Source organism: Delphinus delphis, chromosome 1, assembly GCF_949987515.2.
Source record: "Delphinus delphis chromosome 1, mDelDel1.2, whole genome shotgun sequence".
Taxonomy (NCBI): domain Eukaryota; kingdom Metazoa; phylum Chordata; class Mammalia; order Artiodactyla; family Delphinidae; genus Delphinus; species Delphinus delphis.
Window position 1 is genome coordinate 108,308,265 of NC_082683.1, and position 26,740 is coordinate 108,335,004.

The 26,740-nt window shown below is 42.3% G+C and overlaps 2 protein-coding genes across 4 annotated transcripts in view; one reads left to right on the plus strand and one right to left on the minus strand.

The window, feature by feature from the left end:
• The window catches only part of VPS72 (vacuolar protein sorting 72 homolog), a 9,958-nt gene extending 5,163 nt beyond the window's left edge, over positions 1–4,795 (minus strand). The window contains exons 1-4 of the mRNA XM_060029633.1: positions 4,614–4,795; positions 1,131–1,283; positions 838–952; positions 265–441 (exon numbers count right to left, since the gene is read on the minus strand). Coding sequence (XP_059885616.1) covers positions 265–441; positions 838–952; positions 1,131–1,283; positions 4,614–4,730 — 562 coding nt within the window. The 5' untranslated portion in view covers positions 4,731–4,795. The remainder of the gene's footprint in view (positions 1–264; positions 442–837; positions 953–1,130; positions 1,284–4,613) is intronic.
• A 4,430-nt stretch (positions 4,796–9,225) lies between these two features.
• PIP5K1A (phosphatidylinositol-4-phosphate 5-kinase type 1 alpha) overlaps positions 9,226–26,740 on the plus strand; it is a 45,477-nt gene continuing 27,962 nt past the window's right edge. For all 3 annotated transcript variants that reach the window (XM_060029648.2, XM_060029656.2, XM_069541346.1), the window contains exons 1-2: positions 9,226–9,613; positions 25,835–25,866. In XM_060029648.2, coding sequence (XP_059885631.1) covers positions 9,532–9,613; positions 25,835–25,866 — 114 coding nt within the window. In that variant the 5' untranslated portion in view covers positions 9,226–9,531. The remainder of the gene's footprint in view (positions 9,614–25,834; positions 25,867–26,740) is intronic.

Consider the following 26,740-nt stretch of genomic DNA (forward strand, 5'->3'; position numbering starts at 1 on the left):
TACAGCAAACCAACAGCAGAACTAGGATCTGCACTGAGTTCTATACGATTCTTATTTTACACCAAAGTACTTCAATATAACTTGTTCTTCAGAGCCCTCATAACTGCTTACTTCCTTGCCCCTAATCACATACTCTCACCATTTCTTTCTTCTGATTCCCTTGTCCCAAATCTCCATCTTTCCAGTTCTTTGGGTCCTCCAGGTCTCAGTTTTTCTCATGCTCCTCAGCCCCTCTACCCACTGTTCTGAAAACCACAGACTGACCCAGTGAACGTAAGTTGAGCTCCTCTGTGATCTTGGCCTCCCTGAGCAGCTCCTCCTGGGTCAGTGGCCGCTCACAGTGGGGCCCCTTTCGCCGCCGTGACTGGCCTTGCCTCTCTTGTACCCGAAGGAATGTTTGTCGTGTGTGCTCAGCTGTAGACTGCCGCATGGACTTCCGACCTGGGAAGAAAATAAGAGAGGGAGAAATCTTTGAATTCATGTCTACCTCCTCTGTATTTTTGTTTTTTAATTTTAAAACTTTTTATTTGGAAATCATTTCAAACTTACAAAAAATTTGTAAGAATAGTACAAAGAACACCCATGTATCCTTTACCAGATCACCTGTTAATATCTTGCCCTATTTGCATTGTGTGTGTGTGTTTTCTGAATAATCTGTGAGTTAAGTTGCACACATCATGGCTCTCTTCCCCTAAATACTCGGTGTATATTTCCTAAGAATAAGAATTGTCCTTACATACCCATAGTACAGTTACCAACTTCAGTAAACTTAACACTAATACAATATTTTATCACCATATTTCAATTTTGTCAGTTGACCCAAACATCCCCACTCACTGTCAGAGCCATCATCCTGTAGTTCTAGTGGAAGCAGTGCCTTCTCTTCTCGGGTCTTCTGAGAGCTACCAGCTGGGGTGCTGACCTTTCGAGGCCTCAAGCTCTTCAGAGGCTCCTGGGGACAGATTGGAATCAGACACCAGGGAAGAGAAGAAATAGAAGAAAGAAGATGAAGACCTTAGGAAGAGAAAACCAGCAGAGTAGGAAATGAGATTGGTGTGGGGACAACTGGGACCTGATGAAAGGGAGACTACAAATGAAGGAAGTCCAAGAAAACCAGGCCTCCCCTGCACCTTATATGCTTTGGTGACTACTCGGCGCTTCCTTCTTGGCTCTTCTGCTTCTCCATCACTGGATGGTTCATCCCCTTCGTCGATGTCAAAGTCAGAGTCCACCTCATCCTCTGTGTCTGACTGGTCTCCTTGATACTCATCATCTCCTGATTCCTGGGGACATAGGGAGATGAGGTTCTCACTGGCATCAGTTGTTAATGCCCCTCCAGGACGAAGAGAATCCCTTTGCTTATTGATAAGGGCTGCCCCACTCTCCTTCCCATCTCAACCTTTCATTTGCCTCAAGCAAGAAGCTTTCCTAGCTGATGGCTCCAGCACCACCCCTTCTAACATTAATTGCTTGCCCTTCTCCTCTAGCACACTGTGTTAAGTGCTGGGGTACAAAAGGATATGGTTTGATCTCTACCTTCAGGGGTCTCATAGTCTAGTAGATGTCACAGCATAATTATAAAAGGAAGTTTTAATACAAGGCAACATATAAACTACCAAAGGCAATAAAATGTTACAGGTGTTCAGAGGAAGGTACACCTGCTCTGAATAGGTGGCCTGGGAAGGTCTAAACTTTAGAGTTTATTCCTTTAGAACAGGGGTTGGCAAACTTTTTCTGTAAAGGGCCAGATTAAAATAGGTAGTGGGCCAGGTTCAGCCAGCAGGTTGTAGTTTACTAAACCCTGCTTTAGACTCTAAAGAATGAAGAGGACTTGAGCCATGGTTTAAAATACTGGTAGTATTTAGATAACCAAGAGGGAAGAAGGACTCATGGGCAGATCAAATGGCAGGAACAAAGATGCAGAAGCAGGAATGTGTATAACATGTTGATAGAATAAGCATTTAGACCTAAGTAAAGCAGGTTTGTCTCTGGCAAGAAGTCTTCCTAGCTGACTGCTTTTGGCTCCAGTACAGCCTCCTTCCAACATTAACTGATTGCCCTAGAGAGATACAAGATTTGAAAAGAAGGTTGCATTCAATCTGTAGAGAAACTTAAATGTCAGGCTAATAAACTTATGACTTTAACTTGCAGGCCAGTGATTCTCAATCCTCTCCCTCTCCTTACTTGTCCCAGCATTGATAATCACTGTTGAAGTAAACTAAAGTTACCGAGAAATATGTCTCATTGCTCAGGTGAGTTGGGACAGAAAAATAGTTGGGTACTACTACTATCTATAATGGGAAGCCACCGAAGATTTGCGGGGAGGGGAAAACTGTATACAAGGGGTGTTTCAGAAAGCTCTGGAGGTGGTCGGATGCGCTGGGGAAGAGAACATGGAGTAGAGCCAAGGCCTGAGGTGATACAAGCTAGGGCTAAAACGTCAGCGACACTGGAAAGGAAAGAGGAAAAAAAAAACAGTTGGGGGCAGGAGAGTTAATTGGGCGGGGCTGCACCTCAAACATGTGGCTTTCTCTTTAATCAATGATGAGATTAATGGGCTAATCTTGGTACACATGGTGCCAAAGTAAGCAAATAACACAGACAGTTGACACTCCAAGCTAGCCAGCCAGCGTTCAGTCTTGCACTGATGACCATCATTTCCTCCCAACTGATGTCTGTGAAAGACAACCTGGGAACACATTAATCCCCTCAGCACTGACCTGGTATTAAGTCAAATCACCAGAGGGTAGTAGTTCAACCACACATTAGCTTAGTGCCCAATTGAAATGCTTTCACTAAGTTTCGTATTTACTACCATTCCTTTGGCTTTTATCGAGGGTCATTAAGAGACATGACTAGATAAGAGAATGTTTTTACAACATCTACCAAACCCCTGTTACTTTATATATAAGGATACAATTCTCCCTAGGTTTAAAGTTGAATAAGTTTACCTCTCTTGAAGAACTTATATGCTTCCTTCTCACTAAAAAAAGAAATTCAGGATTTGGTTGCCAGGAAAGTCACAGCTAAATTTAATATCAACTGCTATTACCATTTTAGCAGAGGCCCTGGTACAATTACTTCTGATCTGTCTCTATTTTTACTGTTCCTACTTTTTGTTTATATGGTAAGCCTCCTTAGATCGTTTTTGTAAGCATGAAGGGTACATATTAAATAACAACTCGTAAAATGACAGGAATAGGAAAATGGCCTTTGGAGGAGGGATGAGAAGGTTCTATTTTAAACTAATTGGTCAGGGTTGTGTATGATTAATGATTAATAATGATTCCTAATCAGTCACCAAGTCCTGTGGGTTCTATTTCCTTAATTTCTCTTGAACTCTCCTATCCATGTTTCTCCACTCCCACTGCCTCCTTCAAATCATTTTCCTCATTACAGAGTGATCTTTCTAAAGTAAAAATCTGATCATGAAATAATCTTCTCAGTCCTTTGAATGAAGAGCAAAACTCCTTAACATGGTTCACAAGGCCTTACAGGATCTGGCCCATGCCTACTCCCTCTAACTTTTATTCTCCTCATGGTCTGGAGAATGAGAGTAGATGTGTGGGTTCCAGACAAGGATCTCAGTGCCTTTACATATTCTGCCCCACCCCCTCGCTGGACTAACCTTCCTCCTCTCCCTGCTTCCAGTCCTACTGCTCTTCATCCACCCAAGACCTACTTTTCATACTGTCCTCAGCTTAAACATCATGTCCCCCAGGGATGCCCATCCCAAACAACAACTTTGGCTCCCATGTGTTACCACAGCACCCTATATGCTTAACACTTATTTTACTCCTTATCACACAATATTTTAACTGACTGTTAACTCAGCTAATTCCCCCATTGGAGTCTGGAATATGTAAAGATAAAGAGGTGTTTTTAACTCTCTGTTTCCATAGAGCTTGTCACGGTGACTGGCTTGCTCTACGTGCTTAAAACATTTAAAGAATGGATAGATTCAATCAATAAAAATTTAACAAGTGCCAACTCAATCCAGACACTGGACATATACTGTTGAAGAAAACAGACCACCTCTGACCTTACAGAGCTTACAATCTAATGGAAAAGTATAAGCAAATAAGCAAACCAAATCTAATTACAAATTGAAATATGTTTTATGAAGGAAATATACGGGGACACTTTTTAGGACAGTCAAGGAACGGTTATCTAAGACACCTATACAACGAGATCTGAAAGTTGAAAAAGGAGTAGGCTAAGTCCCTCTAATTTTTTTTGAGAGGTTCCTTTCTATACTTCACGTTAATAACCAGGCAGTGGGCCAACGAGTATATACCGCGTGACTACGATGTGCCTGGCATATGCTGGACACGTCAAAAGTGCACTGAGAGACACAACTGGGGAAATACACAGTAGGTTTCAGCCACACTCTGGGGTCCTCCGGACAGCTTCTCCATTCGTGACCCCTCCAACCCCATCCAGGGCTCCCATTCTAGGACTCCAGTTTATCCCCCCATGTCGCCCACCCCATCTCTAGGATCAGCTACCAGGGCTCCTCTCTCTTCCCCGCCCCCTTCTTTGTCCGAGGTTTCTCCCTTCGTCAGGACTCCTTTTAGCTTTCTTCCCTCCCTCTTCCTGGGCCCGGCTCTTACCTCTGTGAAACCCCCATAAGTCGTCTGGTAGAACTCATCTTCCTCCTCTGCCTCCAGGAGCCCAGAAAGTCGGTTCCCCGCGGTCTTCCGGGGGGCCCGGCCCCCAGCCAAGCTCATATCGCCTACACGAATTGCGTTGCCATCAGCAGCTCCTCACCCAGCACCGTTCTCTGGGCTCGGTGCTCGACACCACTACCTGCGGGCGGGCAGCGGAAGCCGGTCGCCTACAGGCAGAAGTAGCAGAGCGTCGAGAGGCTCGTAGTCCCATCCCCTAGGCCTTCTCAAAGCTTCAGCCCCGCCCACTCCTGCGTAGAGACCACCCCAAGCTCCCCGCCCCAGTTCGCGCGCCCATCTGGGCTGTGGAATGACTCCACTCGGAGGCACCAGGAGCCCCACTACCCCAAGTACAGAATTTGGGAGTCTAGAAATTTTCATTTAGAAGAGGTCAGTCTCCCTCTGCTCCAGTACGTTTTCCACTCTGCTGTCAGTAGAAACCTTTCTAAAAACGCAGATTTTGTCACTCTTCTGCTCAAAAATCTTTAATGGCTCCCCGTCAACTACAGGATAAAGTACAAAATCCTTGTGGCAGAATAGTAGTGTGGTTAAGAGCACAGCTTTAGAGCCAGCCAGACCTGAGTTTGCGTTTGAGCTTAAGGTCTTCTAGCTGTGTGACTTTGGACAAGTTGCTTTACCTCGCTGAATTTCAGTTTTCTCATCTGTAAAGTGGGACTAATAATAATACCTACCCTTTAAGGTGGTTGAGAAGTTTAAGAAATGTAATCCTTGTAAACTGCTTAGCACAGTATTTAGTAAGCACATAGATGTTTAGTAGGTGATAATTATTAATTTTTTTGTATTTATTTGGTTGCTCTGGGTCTTAGTTGCGTCAGGCAGCCTCCTTAGTTGCAGCTTGCCGGCTCCTAGTTGCGGCATGTGAACTCTTAGTTGCGGCATGCATGTGGGATCTAGTTCCCTGACCAGGGATCAAGCCCGGGCCCCCTGCATTGAGAGCATGGAGTCTTAACCACTGCGCCACCAGCGAAGTCCCTAGGTGATAATTATTCACATGGCATTCAAGGTCCTTCATAATTTAGCCTCTCCCTGCCTTTCATAGCCTCAACTCCTGCCACATCATCCTATTCTAGCATCATTTCCCTGACACCAATTCACTGTCATGCCTCCATGCTTTTCCTTCTCCTTAAAATCTCTTTTCTTTCTTGTCTATCTGGAAAAATTCCAATTCTATACGACAGTGGAGTCTTCTCAACACCGATTCCTCTCTTCCCAGTCACAGCTCCTATAACGCTTGGGATCATGCCTCCTAAATCCTCGGGAATAGTTCCAATCTCAAATAGTTTGTGGTATTATCAAGAATGTATCGGTACTTCCCTGGTGGTCCAGTGGCTAAGTCTCCACGCTCCCAATGCAGGGGGCCTGGGGTTCGATCCCTGGTCAGGGAACTAGATACCACATGCCGCAACTAAGAGCCCACACGCGGCAACGAAGATCCTGCGTACCGCAACTAAGACCTGAGGCAGCCAAATAAAATATAAATAAATAAATATTAAAAAAAAGAATGTATCAAAATAACGCCATTCACAGCAGCATGGATGGACCTAGAGATTGTCATATAGAGTGAAGTCAGAAAAAGAAAGACAAATATGGTATAATATCACTTATATGTGGAATCTAGAAAAATGATACAGATGAACTTATTTGCAAAGTAGAAATAGAGTCACAGATGTAGCAAACAAACTTATGGTTACCAAGGAGGGAAGGAGGGAAGTGGGATGAATTGGGAGACTGGGATTGACATATATACACTACTATACATAAAATAGATAACTAATGAGAACCTATGTATAGCACAGGGAACTCTACTCAGTGCTCTGTGGTGACCTAAATGGGAAGGAAATCTAAAAAAGAGTGGATATGTGTATGTGTATAACCGATTCACTTTGCTGTACAGCAGAAACTAACACAACATTGTAAAGCAAATATACTCCAGTAAAAATTAATTTAAAAAAAGAGTGTATGGGGCTTCCCTGGTGGCGCAGTGGTTGAGAGTCCGCCTGCCGATGCAGGGGACACGGGTTCGTGCCCCGGTCCAGGAGGATCCCACATGCCGCGGAGCGGCTAGGCCCGTGAGCCATGGCCGCTAAGCCTGTGCTCCGCGACGGGAGAGGCCACAACAGTGAGAGGCCCGCGTACCGCAAAAAAAAAAAAAAGAGTGTATCAACTTCTCTTCCCATTTTTTATTCTGAAAATATGGTTTTCAAAACACAGCATTTGTGCATACTCTGTGATGGCACCTATTATGTTTTATTCTGATCATTTCTGTGTCTGTCTTTGTCATTAGTCTGTGATCTTTTTGAGGCCAGGGACTTTATCTTCATCTGTGTATACCAGGAATTCCCATAGTGCCTAGGATGTAGTTGAGGCTAAATAATGCTAATTCAATGAATGAATGAAATAATGACTAATTGAGTGAATAAGATACCCATCCTCTTACTTTGCCTCTATGTTGACCTAGCCACTCCATTTTGACGTTAGGAACTGTCCTAAGACATGAAGGTCACTTTAGTAAGGCTGTGTGTGTTTGTGTGTGTCTGTGTATACACTATTTCCTTCAAGTCTGTATGTGTGGCTCTATTTTGAGATCACCAGATTGCCACCCCCCTTTCTAAAGGATATATTGGTGAATTCCCTTTTGCATATCCTTGGGGACACCAAGCCAATGTGTCCTGTTCTGCCCCTGCTTCCACACCCTGCCACGTCACCCCAGTACTGCTATGCCAGGAATGTTACTGGGGTAGAGTGGCTCTATGACTCAGAGGCCACGCCAGGGATTGACTGGGAGTGGAGGCAAAGACAAGGTTTTGGGGAAAATATGGAAAACACCCCTAGCCCCACTTTTTGAATTTTGCCCTCATCCATTCATATATTCAGGAGCATGTACTGGGCACTTCTCTGTGCCAGGCACTATTCTAGATGTCTGAGATATAAAAATGGATAAGATGTAATCTTTGCCCTGGAATGTTCACAGTCTTATGAGGGAGACGAACAAGCAAACAGACTGACATAATACAAGGTGGTAGGAGTAATAGTAGCTATTTTCTGGTACGTAAAGGAGAAACAAAAACCCCTAAGAAGCTACAAAACAGGGGTCTCTTCTTTCAGGAGGGCTGAAATCTAATTCATAGATCAAATCCGAGGGAGAAGATCCCCCTGTTGACTTACCGCCTTGGTAAGTCAGGGTTTTATTGGTCTATTTCCAATTTTAAAATCAGAATCATAAAATACTTCAATGTAACACAATCCCACTGCTATGGAATTATAAGTGGTAATACAAGCATTTGAAGTTTGTCTATCTTCAGTACCTAAAGGAAGATGAATAACCCAGCAGGTGGCAGCAGGGAAACAATTATTTTAGATCTTGATGACGCAGGGGGTAGAAGGCAGAGGTAAATGCTTGGAGATATTTTCTGGACGTTCAGGTCCTATGTTCTCTTTCGAAGACCCAGAAGACATCCGGATAGAGGATAACCAGGCCCATGTTGGGGGCTGCAATACCTAGGATTTTTCCTCGACTCCTCTTCATTTATTCATTCCACGAATAATTATTGAGCCCCTACTAAGTACAGACTTACGTCATGGGAGGAGCTGGAGATACAAGGGTGAAACACAGTCCTTGCTCTCTAGCAGCTTACAGTCTGTTCAGAGTTAGTCAGGTCTTCATATCCCCAACGGGGTTCATAATCTCAAGGGTATTTTGTTAAAATTGAGCGGGGTTAGTACGAAGACTAGACTAGAATGGGGAATTTCTCTGAGTCTCCATGCCCTTTGGAGCATAGGTAACTGAGAGAGACTAAGGGCCTGGATCACAGGAAGATTGTGTTAGGTTTCTGATCGCCTTCCGTTGCCCTTTTGGACAGCTCTTTATTCCTATCCATTTATCAAATAAATGGACATTATTCGTTCATTTATCAAATATTTACTCAACTCAATCACTGTGCCCAGTATTGCGTTTGAGGCAAAGTGTAGATCTGTTTCGAATGTCATTCAGAGGAAGGCAAGACATGCACGCATGTTAAACTAAATGGTAAACAAGGCAGTAAAGCCGGAAGAATACTTGGTGGAATGTGTTTTGTGATATTCGACTGTTTAACGTCTTTGACTTGACACCGGCGCTTCTATCGGGAGTTCTTCCTGGGCTGTGAACTGAAAGGGTCAGCCCCGCGTACTCAGATCCCCTGCTCAGACTTCGCAACCTAGTCTCTTCAAAGAGTCGAACGTAGATTGACTCACCGAGGCACCGTAGACAGGGGCGCGCCGTCTTCGACCCTTGGATTTGTTAGGGCGCGAGGGACCCGCGTCATGTGACCAGGATCAGCCTCCTGATTGGCTTGATTTCTCTGGGGCCCTCCCTCCTCCCCTATTGGATGGGATGGGACGCGGAGAAGGTTGGGCGCATGCGCGATGCCTGAATTGCTTTGGCCACCGGGAGTGGAGCGGTGGGGTTGGGCGATAAACTGGCTGTGGCTAGGGAGGAGGGGGAGGGGCCACTCGCTCCGCTGGGACTTCTTACTCTCCACCTTGTTCTTTTAGGTGTGGTTTGGTCCGGACGCGGGGTCCCGGCAGCTGGCTTGAGCTTCCTCTGTTGTGAAGGGGGAAAGTAGCTCCCGCGGAAAGCGGTTAAAGTTGCGGAGAGGGTGCGAGACGAGAGTTCTCCCCCGTGCCCGCCGAATGGTGCGGCCCTGAGTTGGTCCCGGAGCCGGCGCGACGTATCTGAGAGAGGGGGCGGGGAGGCGGCCCGGAGAACGCGGGTTCTGTGAAGAGACGTGGGGAAGATTCGACTCCGAGAAGAGGAAGAGGATTCAAAAGGAGCGAGGCCGCTGAGGGGGAGGGGGCTGCCAAGATGGCGTCGGCCTCCTCTGGGTCGTCGGCGGTTGGGTTTTCATCCGCGGATTCCGGGGTCCCTCCCTGCACCTCGTCTTCAGGTAATCAGGGCGGAGCGTGGGCTGGGGGCTGTTGACAGCTGTGCGATGGGGGGAAGAGCGAGACCCAGGAAGGGCACCTGTAGTTGGGGATGTCCGAGTCGTTGCCGGTAAGGAGGACAGAGGACTAGGCTTTTCTAGCTTTCTGAGCTGGCAGGGGGGAGTGTGAGGAAAGGATGGATTTGACTGAGAAAAGGGAAGCTGTCAGGAACATTGGCTGGCTTCGAGGAGACCGGGTTGAGGGCTTTGAAGGAGTAGGGTCAGGAAGGGATGGAGATTGACGGTGGGGGTAGGAAGGCAACAGAAAGGGAACCGAAGGGAGTAGAGAAAAGTAGAGTAAATGGAGGCTTCGTAAGTAGGGAGGAATTACGTAGTGTGAGAGGCAGGTAGAATCCAAGTTAATTGCGGGATTAATTGGATGAAACTGTGGAAGAGAAGCCATGGGACTTAAAAGGTATGGAAGCGTTATGGGATGCTTTCCATTGCTGGGGAGTTAGGGAATTGTGGATTTTGTTGGGGGTGGGAGTTACTGGAGCCGTCTTTTTAGTCACACCTTCCCCTAATGCGTCATTCCTTCTCACTTCGTGCCCCCCGCCCCCAAACACGCGTGCGCTCGCACAGATAAACGTACAATTTTATCAAACATTCTCCTTTGGAGACTCCCATCTCTAGACTGCCCAACTTTGGGAAGGAATGAGAGGTTTTGAAGAAAACCTTAGGAATGTGGGAAATCAGGGCTAAAAGACCCTGAAAACAGATGGAGAAGGCGGAACGGTGGCGTCTCGAATTGCAGTAAAGGTTGAGGGAGGTGATGCTGGGAATTAGGCCTGAGAAGGATGGGGTGGGGGTGGCTCTCAGTGCTGTGGCGAATATTGCATAATAGGAAATGGACTGGAGGAATGATTAGGCACGACATTGGCACTTGGAGAAGGGAGCCAGGGAATATAGCTCAAAGTGGTTAGAAACTATTGAAGATTGAGGAGGGCTGAGAAGCCCACAAGAAAAGCAACAGATTGTGTGTAGGAGGGAAAATGTGTGGTGTTGGGGTTTGTGTGTGTGTGGGGGGGGGGGTAGTTTGAGTCAGAAACTGTTGTAGAGCTTCCATCAGAAATGTCTGGGGTTTCACAGTGACTGTTGCCTCTACACTGTGGACGGGAGAGGCTGCCACATGATGGATGCTTTACCTGAGACATTGACATTTCCTTAGGCCTGGGATTGCATCCTTCCCATTTTGAGTTGACTAAATAGAGGGTTCCACCTTTCATATTCCAGTTCAGATGAGCAAATACTTGGTCACAAATATCTTTTTCCAAACTGCAGTTTTATTTATGTACATCTATTTTTAGTTTCTTGAGAGGTGATTTTTACCTTTCCTGTAAAGGATTAGCAGGCCAGAACAACTCATGTTGCATTCTAAATGTGAAGAAGGATAAAGTTAAAATGACAGTGTTTTTAATACAGTAGCTCCTCAATTTAAAGCCTCTTCTCCCGCTCCCCCAGTGCTGAAAGAAGAATGGTTGTGTACAGTCGTTAAGCAGACTTAACTATCAAATCAGGTATTAGAAACCAGGTTGATCTTTTTTTTTTTAAATTAATTTATTTTTTATTTTCGGCTGCCTTGGGTCTTTGTTGCTGCGCTCGGGCTTTCTCTAGTTGCGGCCAGCGGGGGCTAGTCTTCGTTGCAGTGCCCGGGCTTCTCACTGCGGTGGCTTCTCTTGTTGCGGAGCACGGGCTCTAGGCGCACGGGCTTCGGTAGTTGTGGCTCCTGGGCTCTAGAGCGCAGACTCAGTAGTTGTGGCACACGGGCTTAGTTGCTTCGCGGCATGTGGGATCTTCCTGGACCAGGGCTCGAACCCTTGTCCCCTGCATTGGCAGGCGGATTCTTAATCACTGCGCCACCAGGGAAGTCCTACTATCTATTTAAGATGTCACTATTTGATATTTTTGTATGTTTTTATATTTTCTGCCAGATCCGAGGACTAGCAAGATGTAATTCAGATTGAATAAATGTTTTTTGCTATTGTGTTTTCACCAGAAAATCAAATATCAGATTTTAGTGGACATTACAGCTCCTTGGCTTTACTGTGTTCATATGTGAAGTCAAGATATATAAAAATGGCTAAAAATAAATAGCTTAGATTCCTTTTTTTACTTTCGCTTCTTAACACCGTCCTTTTCTGCTTCTTTGGCAAATACTGAAATGGATTAAGAAATTAAGAAAAATGCTCATAAATATTTCTGAAAACATGGGATTATCTGTGTGCAGATAAGCATTGTTGACTTTTTGTTGTATCTGCATGTTCACTTAGGTTTTGGCTTACTGAATTTAATTTAATAGAATATTTCATTTCAGGGATATGTTTTTGAAGAGGATGTTTGATTCTGATGCAAAAAAAGCTACTGAGAATGTGTTTTATTTGTGATTGGAGGGGAGTGGTGCTCTGTCGGGATGGTACCAGGGGAATTAAGACATTGGCAGGAATAAACAATGGTTTATGATTTCCTAAATTGTTAAAGGCTAGCTTTGTAGAAATTCAAGGTAGGACTGTGTGTGTTTGTGTTTTAATCATCCTAAAACCAAGTTACTGTCCTTAGGTGTTTAGCTGAACTCAAATATTGGTGAAACTGAAATCCTAAAGGCAAGATTCTCTGGCAGTGTTGAAAGTGGATACAAAATAAGAATGTCAGGATTCAGGGACAGATTGATGTTTTAGATAAGTCACTCATAACCTTTGGAGGCTCAAAATCTTTTGGCATTCAAATTAGGAAGGACAGGTAATTTAGAACGGTTGTTCCCTGCCAGTATTAAACCCCTGTCTATATTATTTCACCATTAAGTGAGAGCTGGTCTTTTAAGCTGCTGACAAGTGAAATACAGAAGGTAGAGCAAAGCATTCGCTCTGAGAGATATGTGAGAGATGTCTGAGAGATCTTTTCCCATTGGAGTGATTACCATGTTTGGATTTGTGGGAGGGAGGCAATTATAAATGAATATCAGTTTACAGCAGCCATTATCATGTGCTTGTTCTTAAACTTTGGTTAAGAAAAGGTGATGCAGTTTGCTGTCTGCTGTTGCATGTGTTAAAGGAAATGTATTCCCTCTCTTCCTTTCCCTCCTATCCTCATTATTTGGACAGTGGCACCACTTAAAAAATAAAATCAGCCCTGATAAGGTGCTGTTGACAGTGCGACCATCTGTCACACCAGTGTAGGAGAGCCCCTGTCTGCAATTTGACTAGTCCATCAAGAGTTTGAAATTCAGCCACTGAGTCCCCTTTTTACCACCAGGAAGGGAGTGAAGAGTTTCTGTTTTGGAGACTTGATTTGAAGTTAGTGGAGGAGTTAAAAAGTAAAGTTAGAGTGTTGAGGTGTCCTTTGCTCCCCTGAAATAAGAGCTGTGTGATAAAATCATGTGTGACTCCCCTAAGAAAAAGCACTTGAAACCTTAGAAGATCATGAACCTATAGCTCCTTTTGCTTCAGACCAGAACATTTCTGAAATTGTCACACATCACCAAATGATTTTATCATGAGCACAAATAAATGATTTGGAGGTAACTTTTACAGCTCCTTTCCTGACTTTCCCTTAACTAGTGAGGGAGACCCTGGAAGACACAGGAGAGAAGATTTTTGCTTGGAACTTTTGTAGTAGAGCCAGTCTTATCAGTCCTTGATTCTGGTGGCTTTGTTCTTCTCAGCAGAGCTCCACAAGTAAATAAATGTATGCTGTAATCTGATAACTCCAAATGGTAGGGGTTTTTTGTCTGTGTTCTTTGGTACAGTGTAGGCCATTTGCAGACTGATTTCTTTCCTTTCAATTCTTCCATACTAGTGAAAAATAAAGCAACTTAAGCCACTTTATTGGAGTGAGAAACTGAAATTTGGAAAGGTAAAGATAGAACAGAATGCCATGTAGGCAGAATATCACCAGGTTCCATTTTGATTGGTATTTTATAAGTAGGGAGAGATTTTTCTTTTTGCTTTCTCTGCAGAGGGTTTACACCCACCTACCCCCTCCTTTTTTCTTTTGTCCCCTTGGTAGTTTCTGCCGGAAAACTGACATTAGAATGTCATTGTTTTTAATTATCCATTTATTTCTGCCATGGCTGCTCAAGCCCACTGTCAATTATATAGACTTATTAGGTATCCAGTATCTGATATTAATTGGTAATGTGTACTTATAAGTTAGCTTTGAATATCAAAATACATACTATGTTTTGTTTGTTAATTTCTGTGTGCTGTTCTGGTTTGATATAAAACTGTTCTGATTAATAACTTTGCTTAAATATGTGCTAGCTACTAGCTGTTAAATATTTTATCAGTCTATTTTTCTTTGATAATAAATAATGGAAACTATAGCCTGTGAAATGAACAACAGCGATAACACCAGGCCAAATTCAGAACTGGGGAGAAGGAAAGTGTGTGGGGGTATTTTGTCCTTTAAACTGGATATTTTCTTTCCTAGAATTTTGGGATATTCTTACTTGACATGAAGAAAGCAAAAAGACCAAAGTTGTCAGTTTCTTCTCTCTCCTTTTTACTGGGTGTATCCTCTTGATCAAGGATACAAGTATGCTTCAGGAAGTATGCTGTTTCTGATAGCTCAACAGAGAGAATTTCTGTTTCTCTGTGTTCCAAACCCCAGCCCATCATTCAGTCTCAAAGAGAGAGTGTTTGGACTGATGGTGTTTCCTAGAGGAAACCCCTTCCTAGTTCATTTCCCCTGTTGCCCTTCACTTCTCCACCCTTTCCTATCAAAAGAGAACATTGTTTAGTTTGTACATATGTGTTGGTTCTGTTTCATTCATATCTCCTATGAGCTTCTGTTGTTTCTTTTACTGTTGTTTTGTTTGAAATGAACTTTTTTCCCTCAACCCCTCCATCTTTTTAAACTTTGTTACTGATCATTTTTCTTTCTCCTCCTGTGAAATTAGTCTGTTTGTTTTTAATGGCTGTATACAATATGTATTAATTTTTAAATATCTGATTCCCAAAAAGTCACCTAATTGTTGGAGTCTGAAGAAGACTGGTAAAAAGAGAGAGAAGGGCAGATTCCTTGTAGGGAGTTCCATATATCTTATTATTTGCCTTGTGTACTAAACTGAGCAATATGGAGTTAACCAAGAATAAGCACTATCCCAAAGGATCAGTAATGTTGATGGGGAGTGGGCAAAGGGAAGTTACAGGAAGAGAATGGGAAGAGGTTTTTTTTTTTTATTTTAAGGATATATAAATAGCTTAGAGTATATTAACTTTTCTGTGCACAGTGTAGGTAAACATCCCTGGTAAACTCCAAGTTGTCATTGACAAGAACCTGTATAAAAGGGGTGGCAGAGAAGGAACTTGGCCGTATCTCTTATTTTCTTGCATTAGTGTCTGGGAGGTGATTGAAGTGCATTGTTGAGGTAATTTATGCTCGTTATGATATCATTTAAGTTACTTTCTCGGCTCAAATATGTACATTCTAAGCCAGCAATATCCACTGCTTTTTTTCAAGATAGATAGAACCAGGTTTGGAAATAGAATTGGGAGGTGGTGATCTGCCAGAAATCTCAACTGCTTCTTCGCTGTGGGTTGGCTTATCCAGGAGACTCGGGTCTTTTAAAGAAGGACTCAGATTTTTTCACAAATTTCAATCAAAATTTTACTGCTAAGAGATACATATTTGAGGCCTGAGAACCATGAAATTTGGCTTATAGAACTAGAAGCAAAAATTACCACTAGGGCTTCCCTGGTAGTGCAGTGGTTATGAATCGCCTTCTAGTGCAGGGGACCCGGGTTCTAGCCCTGGTCCGGGAAGATCCCACATGCCACGGAGCAACTAAGCCCGTGCGCCACAACTACTGAGCCTGCGCTCTAGAGCCCGCGAGCCCCAACTACTGGGCCTGCGTGCCATAACTACTGAAGCCTGTGCACCTAGAGCCCGTGCTCTGCAACAAGCACTGCAATGCGAAGCCCACGCACCACAATGAACAGTAGCCCACACAGTAGCACCACAACTAGAGAAAGCCCGCATGCAGCAACGAAGACCCAACGCAGCCAAAAATAAATAAATTAAAAAAAAATTATCACTAGAGGGAAGTGTAGAGATATTTTAATTTAACACTCTCATTTTACAAATTAGGAAAGTGAGATTCAAAGACATTGTTAATAGTGGCAAAGACTTTGCATAAAGTCTGTATGTTGTCAAGATGGGTCTTAATAAATTTGCAGCTCATTCCTTGCTACTTACTTAGTTGGCTCTTAGCTGACCAGGTTGGCTCTCAGCTGACCCCAGGACTGGTAGATGAAACTGCTTTTGAGCTTTTGTTTCTAAGAGCATCCTTGCCTTTCTCATTTTTTCTAGAAGATCCTTAGGAAAAACTGACACCTGCTAGGAAACAAAATTTAGCTCTTCTCTAAGATGTGGCTTGGTTTTCTTAATTGGCTTGGTTTAGTTCTTATTGAGGGCATAGTAATAGTGCCTTTTTAAAATTTCCTTTTAACACTATCTCTTAGAGCTTTGTGCTCAGCAGTACTTCTCATTAGGTAGGCTGACATGTCAGACATATTTGTGAGTATTTTCATTTGGATAACATATTATGCCTCCTACATGCAGTGGTATAATTAAAATTCAGTATTTCAAGTTAAAGAGGACCAGAGAGCTTGTTTGAGATAGTCCAGCAAACAACTGGGCTGATGGCTTTTGTTTTTTTGTGCAGGTTTTTGCTTTTGCTCTTTTTTTTTTTCTTTTGAAATCTCTGGCTCTCAATATTATCAACCAAGAGACCCTCTAAGAATTAGCATTTTGCTTCCAAAAAGCCTGCTTGTCTCTTTCTGCTTTATGTAGGAATTACTGACACATTTTTGTAGTAGTATTCGTAGGTCTCTGGAATTGCTTCTCTATGACCTGTTCGGGCAAAACTCGTCTGAGCAATGCACATCCGGCCAACTTCTAGCCTCCCGAAATTATATGAGTACTTCAAACATTGAAGTCAGTCACAGACTGCCTCTTAGTTTCTCATCTGGTAGATGATGTCATCTCATCTCCGTCGGAAATGCTTCTGCTCTGAAAGCACTGGGAGAGGCTCTGGTATTAAGGCCAACTCTGTTTTGTTCCACACACTGAGAGCAGGGCGGGGGAGGGGAACAACAACTCATATTTTGGAGCTATTTACTGTCTGAAAATATCTTTGTTTCAATTATCTCCTCTTTTAAGGCCTTGGGTACCTTTTTCATCACAAACACAATTTAGGGTGGGGCCAAGGACAAAAATGGAGTGCTTCCTTGAGACCAGTACAGAGTTACTCAGAAAAATTTTCTGTGACATGGTATGATGATTCAACTTTGTATTTTAGCAGGAATTGATTGGGTTGTTTCCACTTAGGCACTTGACTTGGCTAGTTCAGCTGTTGTGAAATTACTTAGTAACATTAAAGATTTCTCAGCTAATTTTCATAATTTTGAGGCTCGATCTTTATTTTTCAAGTATCCAGGAGATCTGCTGAAATTAGGTATACATGTTTTATAGGAGAAAATTGATATTCTGAAGGATATGAAAGGTAAATTCTTCAGAGAGAACCTCTTATCCTATGTGCTGATATAGGTTTGTTTCAGGTTGTATAGGCATCTCAAAGTAATAATTAATAAAGAATGGGAGGGAGTGTATAGGAGTCATGCTTATTTGTGGCTTGGAATTGTCAGCAGCTTTCTAGACATCTTTTCACATTTTTCCTCTATCTCTGCAGCATCATAATATGTTGTAATGAGCTTGAGTTAATGTGTGGGGAGGGGATTGATGGTGGTATGTGTGGGACTGTTGAGCACTAGTTTACTGGGAAAAATGGTTATAAAACAAAGATAATAAAGCCATTCCCGTGTATCTCTTTCCTTTAATTGTTAAATTATCTAATTATTTGTTACAGAAAATTTATATAGATAAGGAAAAATAGAAACTTAAACTTACAATATCAGCTTAATCCCACTATCCAGTGTAGTCGTATTTTAACATTCTGGTATATAATCTTTTGGACGTTTTCTATGTATATAAATACATGTGACTTTATAGGTAAGTGTTTTAGAAAAATATTGCATTATGTAATTTTTTACCTTTTTCCATTCAGCAATTTATTGTGACATCCTATCCATAAAAATAATGGATTTTATCCTACACATAAAAATAATGGTTGTATACTAGTCCATTTTATGACTGCACTACAACTTATGTCACCTATATTGTTCATTTAGATTCTTTCCCATTATATCTACCCAATTATAGTTATTATGTACAATGCTACAATAAATATCTTTGTATATATGTCTTTGTCCACTTGACTATTTCCTTAGGATAAATTCTCACTTCTGGGACAAATGGTACATATTTGTTTTTAAGGCTTTTTGCTAGATATTACCAAATTGCCCTCACAAGTGGAAGACCGTCAAATAAAATGTATACACAGTCTTTTTTAAAAGGATAGAAGCCTGCATGCAAGGAGCTTTATACCTGAAATTTTTTGGCCTATCTGAAATCACTCCAGTGTGAAATTGTTTGGGTTGCAAGTTTTGTGATCACTCCTGGAATTTTTCTTTTTTTTTTTTCCCCTGGAATTTTTCTGCCTGAGCTTCTCCTTCTGTCTCTTTTTTTGACATTTACCTAGAACTGCAGAAAATCATCTAACATTTCCCAGTATGGTACTGGGGGTCATCAGGTCAGGTCCTGTTAATAATTTTAAACTTTAGCATTGTTGTGTGTTTTTTGTTTGTTTGTTTTTTTAATGTGCTTATTCTGCTGTTAAGCAGGTAGAACCCCAGAAGTAAGTGATAATTTTCTGTTTTTCCTCGTTTAGGTTTCAACTTTCTGTGCTGTGGGGTCAACCGTAAGAGAGGTAGAACTGATGTGTATTTGTGCTGAAGAAGCATGAGTCCTTGTAGTTACTAGCAGCCAACTCCTCTTCCCCATAACAATTGCAGACTTTTTTTTAGTAGTAGTGCATGGCCTTCTGAGAAGGCTGTGGATGTCCTGCAAGCATTATTTCACTTTAGCTCCCATTTCCCTCTGTCCTCTCCAAAAAAGATGCTGTCTTAACCCAGAAACTTCTTTTCTCACAGTTCCACAGTATGAAATGAATCCGTTCACTATCTTTTGTCTCCCTCAAAGTCTTCCCATAACTCCATTTCCTTTTGTTTCAGTAAATGAGTCTCTTTTTCTTTTCCCTTTCTGTTGTACCTCTTATTTCCCCTGACCCTTCCCATCCTGTAGATGGGGTTTCATAATTCACAATGATAGTAGTAATAATCGCTAGTATTTATAGAGCATTTATTACATGTTAGGTGCTATACAGGACTTATTTAATTCTCATAACAACCCTATGAAATACATGTTATCATATGTCCATTTTATGGATGAGGTAACCAAGGCCTAGAGCATTTTAACCAACTTGTCCAAAGTTACCTAATTAGTAAATGGTAGATCTAGTATTCAAATCTAGCCAACCTAGGTGTTCTGATTTCAGAGCCCACATTCCTACCCACTATACCTTATTGCTCTCTCACTAATCTGAAAGGCTGTTTGTGAACTAACTTGACTTTAAACCAGGTTAAATATTTGTTGTTCAACAAAAGAATAGTGCAGAAGGGAACTTCCCCTTCTGACTTTAGCTGTCCTAAAAAAGCAACAAAATTCTGAGCTCCTCCATGCATAATATGTGGAGTTATTTTTTTAAATTAATTAATTTATTTATTTTTGCTGTGTTGGGTCTTCGTTTCTGTGTGTGGGGTTTCTCTAGTTGTGGCAAGCGGGGGCCACTCTTCATCGCGGTGCGCGGGCCTCTCACTATCGCGACCTCTCTTGTTGCGGAGCACAGGCTCCAGACGCGCAGGCTCAGTAATTGTGGCTCACGGGCCTAGTTGCTCCGCGGTATATGGGATCCTCCCAGAACAGGGCTCGAACCCGTGTCCCCTGCATTGGCAGACAGATTCTCAACCACTGCGCCACCAGGGACGCCCTATGTGGAGTTATTGATCATACTTTAAGAAAATATTTTAGAAGTTAAATATGTGGATTTTTGCCAAGGATTGGTGACTGATTCTGCAGTCAATTCCAAGATCACTGAAACAGGAGTGCCCATCAGATGCCCTCTTTTTGTCGTTGCAAATTCAATGATCGTAACCCTTATGCTTTTAATCAGAGCAAGACATGGTTCATGGTTCCACTTACACCAAAAAGAAAACTCCAATCTGAGATGAATTAAAAACTTTTTCTCTCTCTCTCTGCTAAAGTTGTTCATGTCTTATTACAAAGACAAAAAGATACTTTCTACTGCTAGTGAGGACCTTAACATCTGTGAAACTGCTCTTTCAAGTATCAGACTTGAAAGATAGCTTCTGCTCCTCTAGAATACTGGCATTGTCTGATTCAGAACAAGGATAATCTCACTAAAAGAAATGAAAGATACTTTCCTACTGTTTTTGCCAGTGACATTGATGACTGTTGCTGGAGGAAGAGTGTTGTTATTCATTTCATTGAGAGGAACTGAAGGAGGAGGTCTCTGCTCTTAATCCTCTTATCAGTGAAAATGGAAGGGAAGGGAATACCTCAAGGGAAGAAAATATATGTTCATGTTGTCCATTAGCAATTCTGAGATTTATTTAGTTTGTAAAAGTATTCTAGTTCCCTTGGTTTCTTGTCCTACCTAGACTCCAAGTGGCCAGGAAATTGTAAACAAAAGATAGATTAGAAGAAAGAGAGTTGAACTGGGGCTTAGGAATATGGATTCCAGTTCTGGCTCTGTCACTGCCTTTGCTCTGTGATTTTGAGCACATCCCTTATGCTCTGTACTTTTACTTATAAATAAGATTAGATTAAAATCTCAAAGGCCCTTGCTGAATGATTTTTTTTCTTAATATAAATTGTTATTGATTTGTTTGCTTGAAAATGGGCAAGTAGGTTCATATGTGGCTGAAGGAACTAAGTTCTCAACTTGTTCTATTTAAAAATCAACTTTCATTTAATGTCTATAAATTTCAGCCAGATTGAACCTGCTTTGGTCAGAATTTTTTAAAAATTCCCAAAGTGAGTACACCCTTGCTCCTCTAGGTCTTTTATTTATTAATATTTTTGGTGAACAACAAGCCAGTCTTTTTTTAGTAAATATGTAATTGAGTACAGTTTTGTACCTTGATCCTTGGTAATGTCCTCTAGGTCTTTTACATTTCCATCTTTCTGCAGAAGAACTAGGACTTGAAATCACCATGGTTGGTTCTATATCATCTATTGAGCCACTCAGAATTAAGTTATTTGAACCATTATTTTTCTGATGCAGCCTATTTGTCATGGCTTTATTTTTTGCTTCCAGTAGAGCAACATTAGCTGGTTGTTTAGAATGCTTCTTGGTCTAGGGCCTGTTAATAAGTAGGAGTTACATAGTCATGAAGGAAACAAACTATGGAAACGTTTTTCCCTGAGGAAGAGGAAATTTAACATTGGAACTCTGCCCTATACTCAGTTTCCCCACCCAAAAAGAGGATGATACATATGGATCGTGGATATGGGGATTATAAGATGATAATGTATACTTATCAGAGATCATTTTTCACACAGATGCTAGAAAACAAACTTTCTGTTGAATAACATTCTAGTCTTATCCATAAGGATAAATCTCGTTCTCCTTAAACATTGGCTGGATGGCATTGCTAAGCCGGGTGTTGCCATGCTGAGTTGGTATTCTTTTCTTTTCTCTCTTTTTTTCCCTCACTTTTCCTCCCCCCTCCGTCCACCTCCCCCTTCTTCCTCCATTTCTGCTCCTCCTCTTCCTTCTGAAGAGAGCTTGATTAGGAGATGAACAGGTACAGTGCTGGTGACTCTTCAGTCTCAGTAGGCAGTTTCTCATTGGCAGAGCCTTGGGCCAAATGGTCAAGCCTTAGCAGATGGTACCTGGTTCCCTGAAATATCACTGCTCTTCATTGGGTTTCTTCTGGACCAAGCTGGGTGTTACAGCAACATTGATAAAATTCTCCAGTTATTTTTCTATTCCTGTCCATTCTTCTCTGGGAGGTTGGAGCTCTGACCTGTGCCCTAGGGGCAAAACTTCAGACAAGGAAGAGAATAAGTCTTGGGTCCCAATTCTCCTCCCCGTGTTACTTGTTCTGATTATTATTTAGACCCCAGTATCCATCCAGCTGCTTCAGCTATAGTGTTCTTGGGATTAATCCAAGCTTTGCAGTTGCAGATAGCTAAGTAGTTGGCACCATATTCCACTGAGTGAAGTCCTCCCACCCTCATTCTGGGTACTTTGTAAGGGTGTAGCAGCCCTAGAGCTATGTGTTTGTGTGATAAAACTAGGAAAGGTAGCAAAGTAGAACTTTTTAGGGAGTAAGAAAGCCCCAGACCGGGCTTCCCTGGTGGGGCAGTGGTTGAGAGTCCGCCTGCCGATGCAGCGGACGCAGGTTCATGCCCCGGTCCGGGAAGATCCCACGTGCTGTGGAGCGGCTGGGCCTGTGAGCCATGGCCACTGAGGCTGTGCGTCTGGAGCCTGTGCTCCGCAACGGGAGAGGCCCGCGTACCACACACACACACAAAAAAGAAAGCCCCAGACCTACTCTCTGCCTTGAAAATCACTTACCTGCTTTTTTTTCTCCATTGTTTAACTTGGTCCATTGACTCCTTGCATGCAGAAGAGGTTGTGTTCTAGGAGAGACTGTCAGCCTAGGACTGGATGTTGGCTCTTGGTTCTGCCAGCTCCCTCCAAACCCCTTCCTCTGGGGTAAAAGAGGAAGGGATAAGCCAGGTACTGACCAAGAAGTCCAGAATCAGTGTTGTCTTCTCAACTGAAAGCATACTGATTTCCTTATTGAGACTTACTAATTCTACAGTTGCCTGTACACTTGCACAAGGTTATGTTGGGGGGGAGGTGGAGGCTGAGGGTTTGGGGAGGAGCCAAGAACTTTGAGGTGCTAATTAGAATTTCATATACGTCTAGGTAATTGAACATTAAACCTTCCTGGGGGCCCAGCTTTACTCTTGCATTAGAAATCACATATGGGCGCAGCGGCTCAGTGGTTAAGAATCTGCCCGCCAGTGCAGGGGACACATGTTCAATCCCTGGTTCAGGAAGATCCCACATGCTGTGGAGCAACTAAGCCTGTGCGCCACAATTGCTGCGCCTGTGCTCTAGAGCCCGCAAGCTACAACTACTGAGCCTGTGTGCCACAACTGCTGAAGCCTGCGTGCCTAGAGCCTGTGCTCCGCAACACGGGAAGCCACCACAAAGAGAAGCATGTACACCGCGACAAAGAGTAGCCCCTGCTCGCTGCAATGAGAGAAAGCCTGCACGCAGTAACGAAGACCCAACACAGCCTAAATAAATAAAATAGATTTTTAAAAAATTAAAATAAAAAGAAACCGTCTTGCACTGTCTGTGGTCTCTTTAAAAAAAAAAAATTCACATATGACAACATATTTGTATAGCACGTCGCAGTCCATGAAGTACTTTGATTTAGTTTATCCTTTTTTGGGCTGTGTTGGGTGGGTCTTAGTTGCGGCATGCAGGATCTTTCATTGCAGCACGCGGGCTTCTCTCTAGTTGTGGCACCCTGGCTCCAGAGCGTGCGGGCTCAGTAGTCGCAGCACACGGGCTTAGTTGCCCCACGGCATGTGGGATCTTAGTTCCTTGACCAGGGATTGAACCAGCATCCCTGCATTGCAAGACGGATTCTTTTTTTTTTTTTTTTTAATGCGGTACGCGGGCCTCTCACAGTTATGGCCTCTCCTGTTGCGGAGCACAGGCTCAGCGGCATGGCTCACGGGCCCAGCAGCTCCGCGGCATGTGGGATCTTCCCAGACCAGGGCATGAACCCATGTCCCCTGCATCGGCAGGCGGACTCTCAACCACTGCGCCACCAGGGAAGCCCTGCAAGACGGATTCTTAACCACTGGACCACCAGGGAAGTCCCTGATTTAGTTTGTCTTATCTGATCTTTACATAAACCTTCTAATATGGTTCCTCTTTTTTTAGTTAAATATAGAGAACAGTTTACCTGATGTAACAGGGATTTGAACCCAGGTCTTCTGATTTTTAAATAGCTCAGCATGTTGGCTCTTGTCTAAAAGGTTTTAAGTCAGTAACAGTTTTATCATAAATCTGACTCGTCCTGGCTTATTGTTCCTTGGAAGCTTTAGCTTAGGGTTCCAGTTCTAAAATGGTCTTTCACCTACCTGAACTTGACCTGACTGAAGATGAAGCATCCTGCAAAAAGCATAGATTATTGGGCTCTGCTGTTTTTCTAATTTTCTGGGCCATTTTATGCAGCACATCTTCCTAACAGCTAGATGACATTTCCCTTACCTCCTTTTTTGGGAAGAGGAATGAAAACCATCTGTTCCCCATAGTTTTGCTACTCTGACTCACTATGGGGAAGGAAACTTGCTGCTCTGCTTATTGGTACCAGAAATGCTTAGTCTGTGGCCTTTGTACTACTAAGGTCTACCACAATCTCTTCTCTGAGCCCAGCTATATTCTGAAATTCTTAGGGCCCTTGATCGTTGGTCTTAAACAATAGTAATTAGAGCTTTACCTGATTGCCCTTAAGCCCATCTTGTCTCAAACCTTATATATGGACCAGAACTGGGGTCTTCCTATTCAGGTATTATATTATTGAGGATTCGTCCGAATTGGATTCTTCTTTTTAATTTTCTTAAATATGGCTAATCTTTATTCATTTTGAATTCTTTAGAACTACATCAAAGTAATATATCAGTAGTCTTTGAAGAAAAAAGGCCAACATTCTTCAATATGAAGGGGAGAAAGTTCTGTCTCCCTGTTTCCAATGTGATCATGGATGAAAGTTATAGGGATCGCAGACCCTTAAGAATTGATTTAACCTTTTAGAGTATTTTTCTATAGATAATGGTCTTTTAGTCACTTTCTAAACATATTCTTGAAATCTTTTTCTACATTTAAGTGGATAAAAAGTCATAATATTGATGAGATTTAACTACACACTTATCTTACACATCTCCACTGATTATATATTTACTAAGTACACACCAACAAATTCCTGTTGCTTTTACAGCAGAAATCAAGATGAGGATGGAAGGATGTAGAGTCAGGTTCTGCCTGCACTCTGTGCTCTTCCATTTTTTTGACATTGCATTTCCCCATCCTTAGCCTCCTCATCTCCATAGATCAACTCTTTTTTTTAAAATTGAAGAATAGTTGATTTATAATAATATATTAGTTTTAGATGTACAATGTAGTTCAATATTTTTACAGATAATACTCCATTTAAAGTTATTACACAATAATGGCTATATTTCACTGTGCTGTACAATATATCCTTGTTGCTTATTTATTTTATACACAGTAGTTTGTGTCTCTTAATCCCCTACCCCTAGCTTGTCCCTCCCCGCTTTTCCCTCCCCACTGGTAACCACTAGTTTTTTCTCTCTGTGAGTCTGTTTCTGTTTTGTTATATACATTGATCGGTTTTATTTTTTAGATTTCACATATAAGTGATAACATAGAGTATTTGTTTTTATCTGACTTATTTCACTAAGCATAATAACCTCTAGAGACATCCACGTTGTTGCAAATGGCAGAATTTCATTCTTTTCTATGACTGAGTAATATTCCATTTGCATAAATATGTATATGTATACACACACATACACAGACACACCACAGCTTCTTTATCCATTCATCTGTTGATGGACACTTAGGTTGCTTCCATATCTTGGCTACTGTAAATAAAGCTTCCATAGACCAACTCTTTACCTTTTTTCTGAAATAATTAGTAGAAGTGTAAAGCACCATAGATATGCTCTAAGAGTACCTACCCTTTTAGCTCTACAGGAAAAATTATTAATCAAGCCCAGGTTGCCCAATAAATCTTGGTATCTCTTATGCCCTTTCTCTTTCAGCCATGGTATCAAATGAGACCCTCTGGCTCTGATGGTTAAATGTATCAAGAACAGATATATTTCCTAGAGAAAATATGAACACTTGCGTAAGAAAAAGGACTAGAATGAGAACAGAATATGCATAAGGGCTCTGTGAGTATGGAGGAGGAAAAAGAAGGGACGTTTAAAATCCCTATCCAAAAGGATCTGTTATCAATGAGCAAGAGGCAGGAGCTCATTGTCAGGTTTAGTGTGACTCAAATCCTGATTGTTTCAGTGGGCTTGATAGAGATCGTTGTGAGTGTGTGTATATACTTATGGTTGTGTTTGTTTATTTTATTTTTTTCACAGCATCTGGAATCAAGAGACCCATGGCATCTGAGGTGAGTTTTATATTGATACAGTGGTTCTAAAACCTTAATTCTGGGATAGAAGGATACCTGTTTATAACATCCTTATTTTCCCCCTACTTGGGTCTTGGAATCTAGATAGGGTTCTCACATCTCTTTGGTAGGCTAGTAATTATACAACTCTACTTTTGTCACAGTTTATTATGAATATTAATAATAGCTCAGATTTATTGAACTTTTTTTTAATGTTTTAAATTTACTTATTTTATTTATTTATTTTTGGATCTGTTGGGTCTTCGTTGCTGTGCGCAGGCTCTCTCTAGTTGCAGCGAGTGGGGGCTACTCCTTGCTGCAGCACGTGGGCTTCTCAATGTGGTGGCCTCTTCCATCACAGAGCACGCGCTCCAGGCGTGGGGGCCTCAGCAGTTGCAGCACGCAGGCTCAGCAGTTGTGGCTCACGGGCTCCAGAGGGCAGGCTCAGCAGTTGTGGCGCACGGGCCCAGTTGTTCCGCGGCTGCAGGATCTTCCTGGACCAGGGCTTGAACCCTGCATTGGCAGGCGGACTCCCAACCACTGCGCCACCAGGGAAGACCCTGAGCCTTTTTTTAATGTACCAAAGAGTAAATAAGGTACCTAAGTGCTCTTTATAGGTATTCTTATTTAATCCTTCAAAGAGCCTCTATGAGTGTAGGTAGTGTTGTTATCCATGTTTTATAGATGAAAAAGTGAAGATTAGAGGTTCTATAGCTTGCCCAAGGTCCTGTAATTAATAAGGTTAGGATTCAAAGCTAGTCTGACACTAAGGCTCGTTCTCTTGTTTTGCTGTTAATACCTCCTGACTGCGTAGCTTCAGTGAATGTGGAGAACTTCTTTTAACCGTACTGAAGCTGTTGATATTCTAAGTTTT